The sequence below is a fragment of the Gadus macrocephalus genome, chromosome 4 (genome assembly GCF_031168955.1).
Source record: "Gadus macrocephalus chromosome 4, ASM3116895v1".
NCBI lineage: Eukaryota > Metazoa > Chordata > Actinopteri > Gadiformes > Gadidae > Gadus > Gadus macrocephalus.
In genome coordinates this window covers 9,917,390-9,934,606 of record NC_082385.1, presented here as the reverse complement: position 1 = coordinate 9,934,606, position 17,217 = coordinate 9,917,390, and the positions used below count along the sequence as shown (strand labels likewise).

The 17,217-nt window shown below is 43.7% G+C and overlaps 1 protein-coding gene across 3 annotated transcripts in view; it reads left to right on the top strand.

Moving 5' to 3' along the window:
- The first annotated feature begins 6,370 nt into the window (after positions 1–6,370).
- sfswap (splicing factor SWAP) overlaps positions 6,371–17,217 on the top strand; it is a 73,396-nt gene continuing 62,549 nt past the window's right edge. Inside the window, exons 1-4 of one of the 3 annotated variants that reach the window (XM_060050081.1) lie at positions 6,371–6,746; positions 8,313–8,476; positions 15,236–15,367; positions 15,723–15,796. In XM_060050081.1, the coding sequence (XP_059906064.1) occupies positions 6,550–6,746; positions 8,313–8,476; positions 15,236–15,367; positions 15,723–15,796 (567 nt within the window). In that variant the 5' untranslated portion in view covers positions 6,371–6,549. Of the gene's footprint in view, positions 7,764–8,312; positions 8,477–15,235; positions 15,368–15,719; positions 15,797–17,217 lie in introns of all 3 variants that reach the window. The other 2 variants (XM_060050080.1, XM_060050082.1) reach the window with 2 other exon arrangements.

Below are 17,217 nucleotides of genomic sequence, written 5' to 3'. Positions count from 1 at the left end.
AGGACCAACATTACCTTGAGGGTTCTCTATAGATATTAAATGTGTTTGTTAAGTTATACGTTCATGCTATTTATCCAAATTACATCATGTCATTCTGTACGATCCTTGTGGCCCCAAAAAAAAGTAAAAAACTGAAAACACCCTTACAATGTTTTTACATCAAAAGTGTACGCAGTGTTGTTTTCCTTTAACACCAGTGTGCAGACAGGTGCATTGTAATGCCACACATTTGCTTATGTTTTTGTTTCTAGCGAGGACTTTAAAAAAAGTCCCCCTTATTTTTTAAAGGCTTTTGATGCAGTTTGAAATCTCAACACAATATCCTTCTTACAGACCCTCTGCAGGCCCGGGGGAGATTGGATGGATCCTAAATATGACTGTGGACCGTTCTGTCTCGTTTTGAGGTTGTGTTGCAAATTATGTTACATGCAAGGACATCCCAAAATTGATTTTCTGGGGAGATAGCCCTTCTCTCTCTCAATATTCAAAAGGCTTTATTGGCATGTGAAACGTACATTTACATTGCCAAAGCCCATAATGTCTCCAGGCACCTTATTATACTCTCTCTCTCTCTCTCTCTCTCTCTCTCTCTCTCTCTCTCTCTCTCTCTCTCTCTCTCTCTCTCTCTCTCTCTCTCTCTCTCTCTCTCTCTCTCTCTCTCTCTCTCTCTCTCTCTCTCTCTCTCTCTCTCTCTCTCTCTCAGCCCGATTGTCAAGATGAAAACGGTTGCTGCCTCAGTGGTCCAACGGCCAGAGAAAGTTCTTCCATGCTGTGGCATAGATTGAGGCTTCTCCCTCCACCAACATGCCTTATTCAAAAGCTCAAGAGTATTGTGGACTTAGTATTCTTGTCGTGCCAACATTGGCTGAAAGCTCCTGCGCTGTACTTGCTAGTGCAGGATGGATATTCCATCAGGGATCCTTGCCTTTCCACTCGAGGCCGCACAGAGGTTCCTCTGCACCCCTGGACTGGGCTTACTGGTCCCCGTCTGACTGCTGCTGAGGCGCGCTCGTCAGATGGGCTCCGGCATACATCTATTCCTTCTCCAGCAGACATAAACAGACTAACTCCCTTCCATCGTCGTGTTCTGCATTCTTGTCTGTGTTCTACGTCTCCAGTCCTACACCGGGAATGAAACTTTGTTAAGTTCCTGTTCAGTGCTGACCTGCAGACCCAGGCTCTTTCCCCTTCAAGCAGGGGTCCAGCCTGCAGAAGGTAGAGGTGGTCAAGCTAGGCCATCTTCTAAGAACACGAGCAGTGAGCCAAGCTGAGCGAGATCACCAGTGTAAGCCCTGTGGGAGCTCTGGAGAAGCTGGTGGAGGAGGGGCTCATGGCCATGCAGACCCTCCTACAAGATTGAACAAGCGGCCTATCACGCCCGTGTCAAGGTGATCTACGACGCTCCCTTGCAGAGGTAAAGGCATCCAGATGGACTGTTTTGATCCAGACTTTGGTCCAAAGACAGCTTCTGTTGCTTGTACCCTCCAGTGGGGAGAAGTACACAGCATAATAGCTGCAATCAGACACGTGGCCCACCTAGATCGTGGTGTAGGAGATGGTTGTCTGGAGGGGTTGAATGTGAAACAGAACTTCCTTTTTTGCCTGATCAGAAAAGGCCTTTTTGGTTTCTTATTAGCTCGCTGATCACTCGAATGGAGGTGATACGGGTGATGCCAAGTCAATCAGACATGGAATAGTGACCTCACCTAACCTATTGCTTTCATCCCATATGAACAAAGGCGTGATCGTTTTTGTGAAGGTACATGATTCTCTGGTAGTGTTTTGTTAAGGGATATGTGTGATGGTTGAATGAAAACGTAACTATAAATAAAACAAAAATAATGAGTTACACCTTTTATTCTTAAAGAGGACCTATTATGCTTTTCGACTTTTATGACCTGTAAACGTTGTTGTTATAATGATTGATAGTCATGTTCAACCATACACAAAAAACGATGTAGATTTTCGGGAAACTCTTCCTCTCATCTGGGCGCTTTCAGCCTTCTCCGCCCCCTCCCCCTCCTGCCAACCCAACTCCGTTGTGATTGGTTACCTTCCTTGAAGCGCGCGTGCGGGCATATTTGACCAGGCATATGGGGGAGCGGCAGGAGTGCCTCTATGTAGATGATTTCCCGGAAACGTGAACAAGTGAATCGCAAACGTTGTCCCGAGTGTTTAGCGCTCTGCACATCCACCCCAGACTGTCAGCAGGGAATACGTCGAAATGCATGTACGTCATTATTCGACACTTCAGTATGGTTAAACATGACTATCAATCATTATAACAACGTTTATAGGTCATAAAAGTCGAAAAAGCATAATAGGTCCCCTTTAATAAACATTTGAAGCAATACCTTGAAAGATTTGGCAGAATCGCGAGTGCTTTCAGTTTGATAAGTGATAATAAAGGGGGATGCTCCTGGAGATCAGAAAGAACAACATAATTAACAATGTCAAATTTTGAGAGAAAAGCACGTAATAAGCCGGTGATTACACCGAGGGTGGAATTTAAACTGGCCAAAGTAATCAATTAGGCTCCCTGACAGTCACGCAATCCTACAAAGCAATATTCATACAATTAGTCAAGGTAAAGGATTACTTGAATGAAAATGTAAAGGGTAACAAATCTGTCTCCCAAGTTTCTAAGAGTGCATCGACTTGACTATTGGACGAATGAGCTTTTGTCTTATAAAATATCTTTAAAGAAAGGTCTAAAAGACTTTTGTCAGAGTTTCTCTGGAAGATACCTTGACTAATGGAGAATGAGATGTCTTGGAAGGGCCTACTCTGCCTTGTGGCAGTGACATAAATCTTAGTAATAGAAGTCTGAGGGGTTTACACCAGCTGGATATCGAAAGAGGAACAGCAGAAAAAAGTGAAGAGGATTTATGGGGATGGTGAACAGAAACATCGCACAATTTGATCCTATTCACCTGGTAAATTGTCGTTTTTCACACCTGTTCATAAAATGCCTTACGCTGTCCAATTTCTATAACATAAGAAAAGATTGACAGTACTGCTGACTGAAGGAAATTTGTCATGGACACAAACAGTATCTGCTGGGAAATTACATATAATATATTGCATACATGCACAGACTGTCTCACGTACACATACACATTCCAAGCCTAAGATTTTTACTCTTGTGTACTGTACAATAAGATGTAATAAAAGTGATTCTGATTCTGATTCTGATTCTGATTCTGACATGCACAAACACACAGAGTGTATACACATACTTTCACACATACACATGCACATACTGTCACACATACACGCTAACATACACGGTACCTACAGTACATGCACAGACTGTCACACATTCACATGCACACAGAGTACCAGTGGTATCAACAAAGGCTGTCACAAATTCACATGCACACTGCCCATCGTCAATCGAACCTGTAGAACATAATATGTGCTTTAAGGGGGAAGTGGCCATATCAACATGGAGTCGTTAACAGTCGCCCACAATCCATTTCTGGAACTGGAATACTGTCCATTGGCTGACAGATACAACGTGTGTCCCGGTTGTTAATGGGACCAGCAGCTGGTCATTTACAAATTGAGTATACTTACTATGAAACGGGAGACAAACTCAAAGCCTCTGTCTCGCCCTAACACACTCCTTATATTCCCTGTGTGCTCGTTTGTGAAATGTGTTTGACCTGTGTTAAACACGGGTTATGTTCAAAAGCTACCTAGCCACGTTTCTGCGCTACCGGGCAATGCTCTTGTCCCAGAGTTGGCCACCAACACCCTAAAGGGGGCTCACCACAGTCTGTAGTGTCCTGCTCCCAATAAATCAGGATGACTGTTTGTTTGCTTTCTGCAATTGGGTTCACGCCCTTGCACCTGTATGCTCTCTCTCTCTCTCTCTCTCTCTCTCTCTCTCTCTCTCTCTCTCTCTCTCTCTCTCTCTCTCTCTCTCTCCCTCTCACTCTCTCTCCCTCTCTCTCCCTTACCTAAAGTCCTTATCGTTAGTTCGTCAATTTACCAGGTCATGCAATCCAACGACTTTAAATTGTAGACAAAAAAAGGTCAATTAACTTTTTGGCCATGACAGAAAAGGTCAGATATCTTGTTTGCGTAATTGTTAAAAAAAAACTTTTTTTGACCTTTTATCAATACTGGTCACATCCCTAATGGCTGATTAGAGCATGTTTCGAGCATGGATTTTGCATGAACACCTTTAGCAAAACCTACCAACACCACGGTAATAATAATTCATGATATGATCTACCCAACAGCTCTGAAACCACCTTGTTAGTTCGGGCCTTCTTCCTTTTGGAGACCTCCCCATGGCTTCATTAACAGCCCAGCAATGTTTCTCATTCGATTTCACAGGCACTATCGGTTACAGGGAGTCATAATGAGATTGGACTTGGACTAGGAAAACGAGAACATGGGCCTGATTACATGTAAACACAATCCCTTCCCATCCTCAAGAACCGACTCCTCAGGGGAATGTCTCATAAGATGACTCGTTCACTTTTGCCTCTATGATTATTAAGCTCCCAGATAATGCTTTGTTGATCCCAACGGGAAATGCTAGGTCCTCTGCATCAGGTTCAGCACACTAGTAGAATGGATAAAGAGAGCCAGCTGCTATGAAGAACGGCCACCTGTGATGACTCCGGATGAGGATCGGTCTCTAGAAGGCTCTTTGGTGAGCTGTGCCATGCTCGTGAATTGTGATTTCCTCCATGCCTCATTTCTTGATGGAAACACAGGAAACCAGCAGACCTGGCCATGTCCTCTAACGTTGACCCAAATGGGTATGTTTCTTGGGACAGATAGAACTGACTGGCTGTGTTTCTATCATATTAGTGGCGCATTCGTTCAGCGTCTGTGCCAGATATTGTGGCCGGGGCTCTCTATATGGCAGCTCATCAAGTATGTGCAGAGTGTCAAGACAATCACTCTCACTGTCACAATTAAAACCATCAGCAAACAGACAGATGGCTGACTAATGAGCAAACCGTTGACGAGACCAGTCCAGTGAAATAACGATGTTTTTCTTTTTTACAACCCTCAAGATAGTTGGGAATGAAGCAATATCTATTCAACAGTGACATGCGACACTATTTGGATGTACAACCACATTAATGTGTTACTCACATGACCGCTTTCGCCAAGTTTGGGCATGTCCATGTCATTCCATGTAAACATGAGCTGTTGGAATTCAATCCAACACCAAGGAGGGAAGGGAAGTTTACGGACAAAAAATATAGAACAGAAGTGGAAAAAAAGAGGAACGGATACTTTAAATTGTGAGTGTGTCACAAAAGTAGATATTGGTGTGGCAGATTCTTTACTTCTGATGTAGACCAGCATTAGAGAGTTCGGAAATCAAAACTTAATGTATCTTCTTGATGGTCTCTGCCCATCTCATGCGCCATAACCTGGGGTTGTTCCTCTACGCCTCAGTGATGTTTATGTCCATAGGGTTATGTGTAATCATCACACGGTAGTTAGTCCATGGAAGTGAGGTATGAGTTGTGCCAAGTTAAAACTGAATTATGCGACTCCCCAGGCATGTTTCAGAGTTTTCTGCAATCCTCTTTTTATCTGTAGTCACAGTTGAAAACAGGAATGTCATATTGGTATCACATTCCTCATCGTTCATCGTTTCTGGTCATCAGGCAACACATTCGGCTGTCGGTTTCTTTAATTGCCTTTTGCCAATTTCTGAGTCAAAACTGGTTCAACAAGATTTTGATCTCTCCCCCTCATCTCTTTGTATTTATACAGAGCGATTAATACAACAGTTAATACAATATATAAAGGTATCAGACCCAAGGCCGGGTTAAATGACATGGTTGTGGATGTGTTCTGGATGTAAGAACATTGATATGAACATTTGTAGTGTTACCAAGCTTTAATTTAATAAAATCGTAGCTCAATTAGCTTGACGATATGCTCGAATTGCATTTAAATGCATTATTTAGTGATAATCATTAATTATTTGTATTCAAGCCTCCGAGGTATTATTTTGAAGGTCAATATTATTTGTGAGAGTCACCAGTGAAACCAATAAATTATTTAATAATTATACATTGCATTTATCTAACACAATCAGTGCACGGGGGCCATAAATAGAGATATCTACATAAACCTTCTTTTAATAGGTCCATGACATAAACAGTACACGCTGCAACGCCGTGTGCTTTATGTCGGAAGCAGCACATTCGGCAAATTTGTTGCCGAATGTAAAAAATGCTTGTTATCTCCCCTACTGTATTACATTTTTTTATTTTTATGTAATATGACTAAGCTTTGTATAATACCATTTTCAGAATATTTTCTTCATTTTTGTATTTTAATTAGAAAGTCGTAAGCTTGACGAAACTGCTATTAAGTAACGACGCTGCCTTTACTTGAATTCCAAGATGGCTACTGCTAGTGTCCAGCGTTTTGTTTTATGAAAGAACCAAGAACCCAATGGATTACTGTCTTTTTTGGAGCATAGATAATCGATAATTTCTGTACAAAATAAATCCAGGTTACCGCGGAGTCTTGTCTGTAAGTTTAATTTCACCAACGGGGATGTATGCTCGAGGAAAGGGAAAGAAGAAGCACAACAACAAAGCGGTGAAGGATGTGAGTGACAGCGATAAGTACGCCGACCTCTTGGTGTTCGGTTATGCCTGCAAGGTCTTCCGAGACGACGAAAGAGCTCTCTTCCACGAACATGGCAAACACCTCATTCCATGGATGGGGGACAAGAAGATCACTATTGATAGGTCGGTTGAACAAACTTAAAAGGAATCGTTATTAACCACATCTGTCCCATTGCCTATTGAAGGGACTGTCTGGAGTCAGTTTTGCAGAAGCCAGAAGCCAATGTTTCTTCCTGACTACTAATCTGTCTTTGGATCTATGAACTACAAATGAATTGTAGGTTCTTTAATGCCAAGATGCGAATCCATGCCAATTATGGCAATCTTGTTGCCTATCACGATTTATGTATTTTGTGATCATGGGAAATTCAGACCAGAGACTCCACTCAAGTTGCTTAGCATTTATAACCCTCAAGGCAAACCATGTCAACCTTGAAGTGGACTGCGCCTTGGCATGCCGGAAATAATTTTCTCTGGAAAGCTAAGATCCAGGCAATAAATATGATGGATATGGAATAACAATAAAAATATGATAAAGTAATACCTTCCGATTGACTTATTGTTGTAAGGCCAACAGTACAACGCTGTCTTGGTATGTTGCCATGCTGATGCCAACCAAACCAGAGCAAATTCTGTTCAACCTGACCTTAATCTCTTGTAGCCCAGAGTTAAAAGGAAAACATCAACTCTTGTGTAAAAGCTCAGTCTGTCATTCCCAAATGCTTTCTCGTCTCTTAACATAATATTGCTTTTGACTCACTAAAGCAATATCTTGTGAGATTCCAATGCACTAATCGGCATGCTTTTAAAAAAGTGCAAAGTTGTGCGTTTATTTGATCGCTGAATGATTGTGACTGACTGACCGATCAGCCTTTTCCATGACATGTATTCGATCGAAACCCTCTTTGGTCTGCCTTCAGCGTGCTCCTGTTTTTTTATTTGTGCAGCCTATGTATGTATGTCTTTATCACATAACCCAGTTCTTCCCCCAGCAAGGGAGGCAAAGGGGTCCCGCCAGACCCCCAATGCCCAACACCAGAACCCCTCCATTTCTTTGTCTCCGTGAAGAAACTTCAACTGAGCGGTGGCGTAGAGGAACGAACACAGGGAAATGTCCTCCGTTTGGGTTCTTACGGATAGGTATTTATGTGCCCGGGTTTGTGTGAATGTAACTTTCTTTGCAGATGTACAAGTGTTGATGAGCTTTACAGGGGGGATTGAACCCTGTAAGGTAAGAGGAGAGCTGTTTTCTCTATTTTCTTTTTGTTTTGTTTTTGGTTCAGGTTTTCTGGTTTGTAGGAATTGTAATCAACAAAGCTTTGCTAGATAACTTGCTAGTGATTGTTCAAAGTAGGCTTAAGCTGTTTAGAAAGTTTCCAATATGTCAGTGCCTCACACAAGCGCACTCCATAACAGGATGGGGTTGCAGCACTTATATTCCTCTTTCAATCATTCTTGTTAATCTCTATGTATAAGAACAACTCTTGGTTTAAATTCCCTCCTACCCTTTCCTTCCCTCCCCACTCCTCCTCTTATTGTTTCTGACTGCCAAGTAGTTTGTAATGTGTGTCTGTGTGTGTGTTTGACTGTACGCGCTAGCGTACGTGCGTGTGGCTGCGTGCGCGTGTGTGTGTGTTTTTAAATCCCACGATTTCCTCCACCTGTCTAACCTTCGCGTTGGTCCAACAGATACGATGGACGTGGTCACGTGCATGACCTCTCAGAGTATGACAGCGGGTCGTGGAACACGTCCTACCAGCTGTCGGAGGAGGAAGCCCGCATCGAGGCGCTGTGCGACGAGGAGCGCTACCTGGCCATGCACACGGACCTGCTGGAGGAGGAGGCCCGACAAGGTGAGCTGCCGACGCCACCGCCGCTCTGTCCCTGGGGCACTGACCGTCCTTAGGGCGGCCCCTGCCCAGACACCAGCCCTCTGCATCTCTTGTAGGGCTGTCAGGTTCGTGTCGGCTGGTTGGTCGATATGCACGTGTTCGACCACATTCTCATTGGTCGGACAAGCGCTGGTGTTACTTTCAAAAGGAAATACAAATTCTTGATCCGTTATTCTAGGGGTCAGGAGGGACATATGCAGACCGATGTATTTTATTTTTGATGATGCGCAATATTGTGTTAGACAGCATTAATTATGAATACAAATTATTAATAGTCTCTGTTCCGGTTCTCTGTTATATCCTATCGTTTAATAGACACTAGAAACTATTGACTTCTAAGACAGGAGATCCAAACACCCCGGGTTTCACCCCTTTTGAATTCTGCCAATTTAAGGATGACTACTCCTCTACCTACTGAACACAAGACTGCAAACAAATCTAACACCATGTCAAATAAGACGTGGGTAAGAAAAAAAAATAAGAAAAAAAGTCTGTTGGCCTTCTGATTAATATTTTTTCATGTTGTCTGCGATATAACTTTCCTGTTTATCGCCCGAAAGGCTTTGAGTTTGAACGTATCAGACATGTCACCTTGGCCCACATCCTATTTTCCTCCATTGGGACCCATTATATTGGACACAGAACAGAGCCTGAATCTAATCCTCCGACGTGTTGTCTTTCTTCTACGTGACGCTGCCCGGCGCAGTGCTCCATGAATCTATTTACCAGGTTGAATTGAGTGCCCTGCGGCGGTTAATCTAGAGATAATGTGATGTTTTTCGATTGGTCGTGGTGTTGGTCGAATTTCAGTGTACCACAGCCCTAATGTCTTGGTTGTCTTGCCCGGACTGCCTGGTTTGACTGTCCATTCTCGTGTTTTATAATCTTCTGTTTGTTAAGGAGAGGGACTGCATGTACTTAATCAAAATATGATAATGCTAGTATTACTGAAACATAAGTCTGCATGTAGATTACATGAAACAACATATTGTTTAAACTCATCAGTGCTTTCTATTGGAACAATTTAGAACTTGCACATAAGAAAAGGAAAATCACAGCAAGTTAGATTTACCAACACAGCATTTATTCAAACCGTTAATTATTTATTAACAGTTTGAATAATAATTATTATATATACACTGCCAGACGAAGGATCCAGTGCTATTCTTTTTCGAAACCAAATCCTCAGTTTCCATCCTTTTTTCTCTTTCTGGCTGTTCTCACTCACCAGTCGGAGGTACACGCACCTACAGCAGCGCGCCTTCCAGACTACGTCACACACGCGCGTCCATGAGAATCTCGTGGACTCGCAATGGGCGGGGGGAGTGAGTTTAGAGAGCCACCGGAAATAGCGAGAGAAGGGAACGCTGTGCGTTAAACAAACCCCGAGAAGCCCAATCCCTATGAGAGCTCCCCACGCTACGGCCATCAGGAGGCGCACAGAGCTTTTATCCGTGATATTATATAACCAATTATATTATATTATATTATATATTATTATATATAGAGCTCCGGGAGTCGCAAACGGCAACAATCACTTTCTCCTCCGTGCTGCAGTTCACCCCGGACTGCACTGCACCGAGTTTGACGGTTGAACGCTGGTTGGCTGTTACGTTACACATGTCACTCAGTGGCCACGCTGTTGAACGCTGATTGGCAGATACGCGTCTCTACGTTCACTTTGTATGAGATCTTGTCGCCCCGTCGCGTGAAAGCACAACGAGTATGCCGGCGGCGGCAAAAAGAAACATTGCGTCCCAATTTATATTCGATGTTCGCGATATGGGCATTTTATACATCCCCTGGAGAACATCTCGCGATACATCGCATATATTGGATATATCGCCCAGCCCTAGCGCAAAGTAATTTTTGCTTGTGATATTTGCAATAGATGGAGGTCTTTGACCTGCCCAAACACCCCGACAATGGAAAGGCCAGCCCCGACATTACCCAACTGGTGGTTCTTGAACAGGCCGATCACAAAGAGGGCAATTTCGAAGGCGCTATCCAGGTTATGTTTCTCTTAAGGTGCTTACAACCAGAGGTGGGGGTAAGTCACTAATGTGCAAGTCACAAGCAAGTCTCAAGTCATAACCTTCAAGTCTCAAGCAAGTCCCAAGTCACTGTGGTGAGAATCAAGCAAGTCACAAGTCAAGTCATTGCTCAGGTCAAGCAAGTCACAAGTCAAGTCATACAAAAATCTGATCATCTAACCCAGTTTCCACATTTAAAAATCGGTAGAGTGAGTGGTTCATAAGTTGAGTTTTATTTCAACATTAACAATAACAATGTCTTAACATTAACAATAACTCAAACTATTCAAAACATTCCAAAACCATTATGTGAATAGGCCCAAAACTGAAGGCAGCTCTGTCCATCACAAATGTCCAGGTAGTGGTTCAACTGAATTTGGGGACTGGAACTTGAACCCTCTTAATTTTTTTGCGGTATGCTGAGAACAGCCCAGTCTGACGCTCTGGCTCTGACAGTGTAATTTTACTTGAAAATTACTTGAAATCATTATTATAACCCACTTACAGCCACTGAGTTAGAAGTAGCCTACTGACATGAAAATTAAACAAGTCAATCATCTGTGGAACGGGCAGGGCTCGAAAAACTCCAGCCAATGATTTTCAGAACCACCGAGTGGCATTGGACAGTAAGTACGTCAATCAAACGGTCGTACTGCACTCCCGCTCCCCGCGAGTGACCCCTTCGTGCACGTGCACGTACTCAAAGCTCGTGACCCAGAGCAAGCTTCTGTTTGTTGTTATCCTGCGGTAGCTACTGGAGCTAGCTAACTAGCTAATCCACATTTGGACCTAGCACTAGAAGACAACCCTAAACTCCAACCCAGCTAGCCTGGCTCACTGTCGCGCATCTGTGTTTGCGCTCTTGCGTGATTGCGCGTCCATGTACTTGGAATGGGTGGAGTTAGAGTCAGCGTTGAACGAGAGGGGGTAGGACCATTTGAGTTGTGTGTTTTTAAAATCGGCTGGCGTATCGCAAATCCCATATCCAACATTTAATCTAACTTTAAAAAAGTCATTTCGAGTCATCTGTCTCAAGTCTAAGTCAAGTCTCAAGTCATGAAGTCCAAGTCAAAGTCAAGTCGTCTTTTATCAGTGTTAGTCAAGCAAGTCTCAAGTCCTCAAATTTGCGACTCGAGTCTGACTCGAGTCAAGTCATGTGACTCGAGTCCCCCATGTCTGCTTACAACACACCGCTGCGCGGCAACCGCCTCGCTGCCGGAGGGTTCAGCTCGGCGGTGTGAATGGGCCAGGTATTTTTCAAAAGCGGCTGCTGCTGCTGCCGCCGCCGAAAGTTTCAACACGGGGAAAGCCGAGCGGTGGGGTAAAATCTGTGCGCGTTCACTTGGGCGGCAACCGCTTCTTGGTCTACAGCCGCTTTTGTAACCGCCTCCCCTCTGCCGCCCTTCCCTCATTGAAATAAATGGATGCGGCGAGTTAACGGGCGGCGGTGTGAAAGCAGCTTTATAGTGTAACAAAGCCTCAAGACTTCTTAGAAAATGTGCAAACTATATATTTGAGGTCAACACGTCAAACACAAATATGTTAATATGAGGATGTACTTCTTTGTTGTACATTTTCATGGGATTTCTAAAATGCTGTTGATTATATAACCAGTGAAAGTCAAAGATCTCAAGCTTTATCCACGGTATGCAGATGAGTTGGCAAAGGCCAGGCTGTGTCTCCGAACAAATATATTGCGTTCTAAAACTCTAAAGTTCTACTCGATGTTTCTTAAAATAACCATTTTGCATAACTCAAATTTTGGGTGCTTGAATGATGGAGGCCCTCTAGGCTCCTGGAAGTGTTTACATTATTATTCATACAGCAGTTGTTTTGGCTGATTCTCTCATAGCGTCTGGGTTTGTCTGTTAATATAATGCTAATATAATGCACTTAAACTACATTTACCGACGTATCTTAGTTACACACTTTCCTGTGGAGGATTTTACAAAACATATGAATATAAAGTAGCCTAACAGAGTTGTTTTTTTTGGTCTACCAATGCCACACCATATTTAAATGTCAATGCTTAAATGAGAGCAAGGATCCCTGGCAGCGAGTTGCTCAAGCAAGATTGGTTTACTCTATTGATTAAAATAACATCTATCTCGGAAAAAAAAACGGATAAAGTTCAAACTGTCAAAAAAACATTATTCCTGGCCCGTTTTTTATAAATAAAATTCTTTAAAAGGTTTTGTCCAGGCATAAGAAACTCGATTTAGTCGGAACTGACTCCTCTTGCCTCCGTCATTGTACATTATAGTGAGAACATGCCCTCCTAAACCACAGGCCTAAATTGCATTCATTGAAGTAGGAAGCCAATGTTTCAAGTGAAATATTCCATCTGAGGCCAAAACGCACAGGTCGGAATGAGTCTGCTGTTGATTTGTGCGATATTCAGGGACTGCTGTTCCAAATGCTTTTACTAGCAGTCTAAACTTGTGCGTGCGTGCGTGCGTGCGTACGCGCACGCACAGACAGAGAGGGAAGCACACGCACACGCACACAGTGTCCCATAGGCTTGTTTGCCCTTGAATTTGGAGGCCTGGCCCCTCACTCAGCCTATTACCCATCTGTCCACAGAAGGGCCATCACAGAAATATTAACAATATGGATGGCGTGCTTGGGGATTTGAACCCTTGGGTCTTTTATCAATATAAAAGTTAGTGTTGAAACTCAATAGGAAAGAGGTGTTGGGGACAGGTCACTTTAGATAGATAGATGGATAGATAGATATATACTTTATTAATCCCGGGGGAAATTCAAGTATCCAGTAGCAGCCGAAAACACACATAAAAACAGTGCAGATGGATGTGCAAAAATACAGATATAAATAAATATAAATAAATAAAATGTCCATTGTTGTAATCTATTGTCCTCCCTGCCTTTACTTTAGTCATTTTTTTCAGTCTTCTGGCCAATTCAATAGTCAATCATTCATCAGAGGAATTTGCACATAGAGGTTAACTCTTTTTGGCAATATATAGAATACATATTGACTAAACCAACATACACCTAAACCGCGAAACAACATGGCTCGAGTACCGTGAATTCGGACCCCCAATTTTCTGCTATGTGATTTTTACAGAGGGGATTTCTCAATAAAATTTGCCTATGAAATTCACGAAGTGAAGGATCGAAGCATTACCGGCAGAGCAGCTACGGGCAGCAGAGCGGAAGCTGGACGAATCCACTCAAGCTGGCGCCTTGCAGTGGGTCGTTGCAGGCGAGCACCGCCCGACCTATAGAGCTCCCGTCAGATGAGGCAGTCATTGCCGCGGTCACTGGCACACACTCCGCGACAGAAGGAGAGGAGGTTCTTGTGGACTTCTTCTTTGGTTTAATGACGCGTTTGACCATCGTGTTTATCGTCATGACGCGTCTGTTGGATGAGGCCGAGGTAAACCGAGGACTTGACTCTGTGATCACCGAAGATCGCAAGGCACGCATCGTAACAGCAGGGGTGCTAACCCCACTGCCCTGGCCAAGTGCCCAACCCGGCTCTTGTTCCATTCTGGCCCCCCTAATCATCCTCCGGCTACATTTTCCGCACCTCTTTACTCTGACACCTAATGTGTGGCTGTCTGAGCCACCCCCACCCCCCCAAACCCCTCCCACCCCCGCCACACACACACATAGACACACTCACTATGTAAAGGGGATTGAGCACTTTGAGAAACGCTATGTAATGTAATCAATTATTATTATTATCTAATGCTAAATTCAAGGCTGCTAATCATGACTATTTTTGACTCTGCTGGTCTATTGAGGCATTTTTTGATAATTTAGCATGCGTTACCAACAGCGCCCAAGGTCATGCATTAAACCGGTTTGCTTATTCTGAGCAAAGCGAGACAAAAATGAAGTGTGTCGGCTGCACAGTTGGCTTACGGCATAAGGTCATGGGTTCAAACCCAGCTGGGACCATTCTTTGAGGAGCTCGGATGTTCTTCCTGTGTTCACATTGGCCTGAAATTTCCTCCCACGCCAAAACACCGTTCACGGCCCTAGGCACCGGCAGTAAATCTGGAGTCCGTGGCGGGCTCCGCACTGCGGCTGACCTCCGCTCTTCCTCATGCTGCTGCCGAGGGGTTAAGAGCCCAGATCTGGGGCCAGCTCCCAAAGCCTACTTTCAAGCTTCAGATAACCGATTTCCCAAACCAATATTTTAATCCCCGGAGAAGAAAAATGTGATAGTAGTAAATCATAGTGCGTTTCTTCCCCTGCTTAGCCGGAGGACAGCACTGCTGCAGAATCCCATTATGATCACTTGATCATAAAATAATAAATAAAATAATGATTATGTTAATTTTCTGATAGTTTGACGCTAAAATCGAAATTGCGATCAAAATTAGATTAATCGCCCAGCCCTAGTCTACCGTTTTCCCTAAGAAGTCAAAGATCAAAACTAGAACATCACGTGGGATTGATGCGCGGCTTTATCATCGGTCCAAGCTGGACGCGGTTCTGTCTGAGCTTTGATGTAGCTCAAAAGTTAATAATTAACTCACTGAAGTGTTCTCGGGCTGAGGGATGTCTCATGCCCTTACATTTTAATTTTATTTTATCAATGGGGTACTACTGGGATATTTGGAAGAAATGTATCTTCTACCTGCGGTTCACAAATATTCAATTTTCTATTCAATTTTTTTTTAAGTAATGATTTTTCCTCTTCTTGATGTTGCAGAGGAAGAGTACAAGCGTCTGAGCGAGGCCTTGGCGGATGAAGGCACCTACACTGCTGTGGGATTCAAATACACCGCCGACTACTACGATCCCTCACAGCCCACCGAGGAGGAGGAGGCCAACAGAGAGGCTGGTGAGAACACACACACACACACAGAGGCACAGACTGACACATGCATGCACGTACTGACACACAGACACAGACATACGCACACACACACACACACACACACACGGGCAATCTAGCCTCTCTTGTGAAGAGGACCCGGCAAGACGGCAGCAGTATACACTAAAACTCAATAAAACTGAGTAAACAAAACACCACATTAAAAACATTATTTTACTCTCTGAAGCATCGAGTCAGGCAGAGATTTGAACAGATTTGGACACGAACAGACTGCTCCAGCAGGTTGTCTCTCTCATGCTCCTCTCTCCTCCCCCCCCTTCCCCCTCCTCCTCCGGGCTTTCATATGGATGTCCGTCAGAAGAAGCAGAGCAGGATGAAGACGAGGAGCCCTTCGTAGCACCGGCCGGTCTCACCATCCCCCCCGACGTAGAGCTGGTGAGTGACCACCGTATTCACGGCGCCGTGGTTCTGTGAAGTGTTTTCTAGTGACGGTTAAGAGGGCTCCGGGCTAGGGGGTGTTGCCTGTGAGGCCACGCCCCATAGTCCTTGGAGACTTTAACAGTGATTAAGAGCTACAGAAACCCAAAGGTCTGATTTATAAAGGAAATGTGGGATTAGCAGCAAAGTGATGCTTTGGCTGCCTGACAGTAAAAGCAAAGTTAAGAGCCTACTTTAGACTTATGGGACTTATGAGGGGCCTTTTACATTATGGATGACATTTTATAGAGGCATTGAGGCCAATTTAAATGAATGAATTGTGAGGGTCTTTGAGACAGTGATGTAAACACAGTAATGCTCATTGTATTTAAAAAATGGAGGACTGGAAATGGAGTCCAGTGTGAGGCTGAGGTTTATTATGCTGCGTAATGTCTGCCAGTGAGGCGTCTGCAGGGACCAGCGTTTGCCCCCCTTCCTCTCATGTCCAATTGTGACTCATATACCCATTACCTATGATGTGGGGTTGTTAAAGCTAAGAGCATTTGAGATTGTGGGTACTTACTCTGGTTATAGGCTTTTCTGGATTCCCGAGCCGTGTCTTTAACCGTTTGGACGCAAACACACTGCTCTCTTTCTTTTTTTTATCAACCCCTTAACCACACAAGAGATGCACCATTCATGGATCTAAGCATACGCTTATAAGTTTAGTGTTTTTAGACGTGTGTATGTATATACATTGTCTGAGTGATTCAAAGCCATCCCACTGCTGTCTCACAGGCAGGCTAGGTTAATCACAGACCCTGGGTCACAGGTGTGGTCCATCGCACTCGCAGCCAATCAGAATCCCATTACCCAGTTACCATGGGAAAGACGACCGTGGTCAAACTGATCATACCAACCTGAACTGTTTAATGATATAAAGGTGTTGGAGAAAGGTCTCCCTCATCACATCCGGCAGCAGACGAAGCATTCCGGCCTTTACAGCTTTGTGGTTACAAATGTTTTAAAAATGTATATATATATTTTTTTTCAATATACTGGAGGACCATAAAAAGGCACGCTAACTATCACAAGCTAAGTAAAAAGGTTTAGGTATCCCATGACCTACTGTTGGGAACCAACGGGCTTCAAACACCATTGAAGGCCCCGACATGAATGCGGCGTGTTTAAACATTGATGGCTCGCGTCTCTCGTGCTCGTTTTTCCACCCTTAATGAGAATGGTTTTATAGTCTGCATTAATGTCATGGAGGGAACTAATCTAACATTCTGTAGAATTTCCTCAAAAGCTTTGATCCCTATTCTGTATTATTGGGACGATGGTGTGTTGGCCAATTTTCATGCTAGAAGTAGTATTAGTCACCCAATAACTTTTAGCTTTTCCTCCTTTAATAAAAGGTTTTTACAATGAAAGATTTC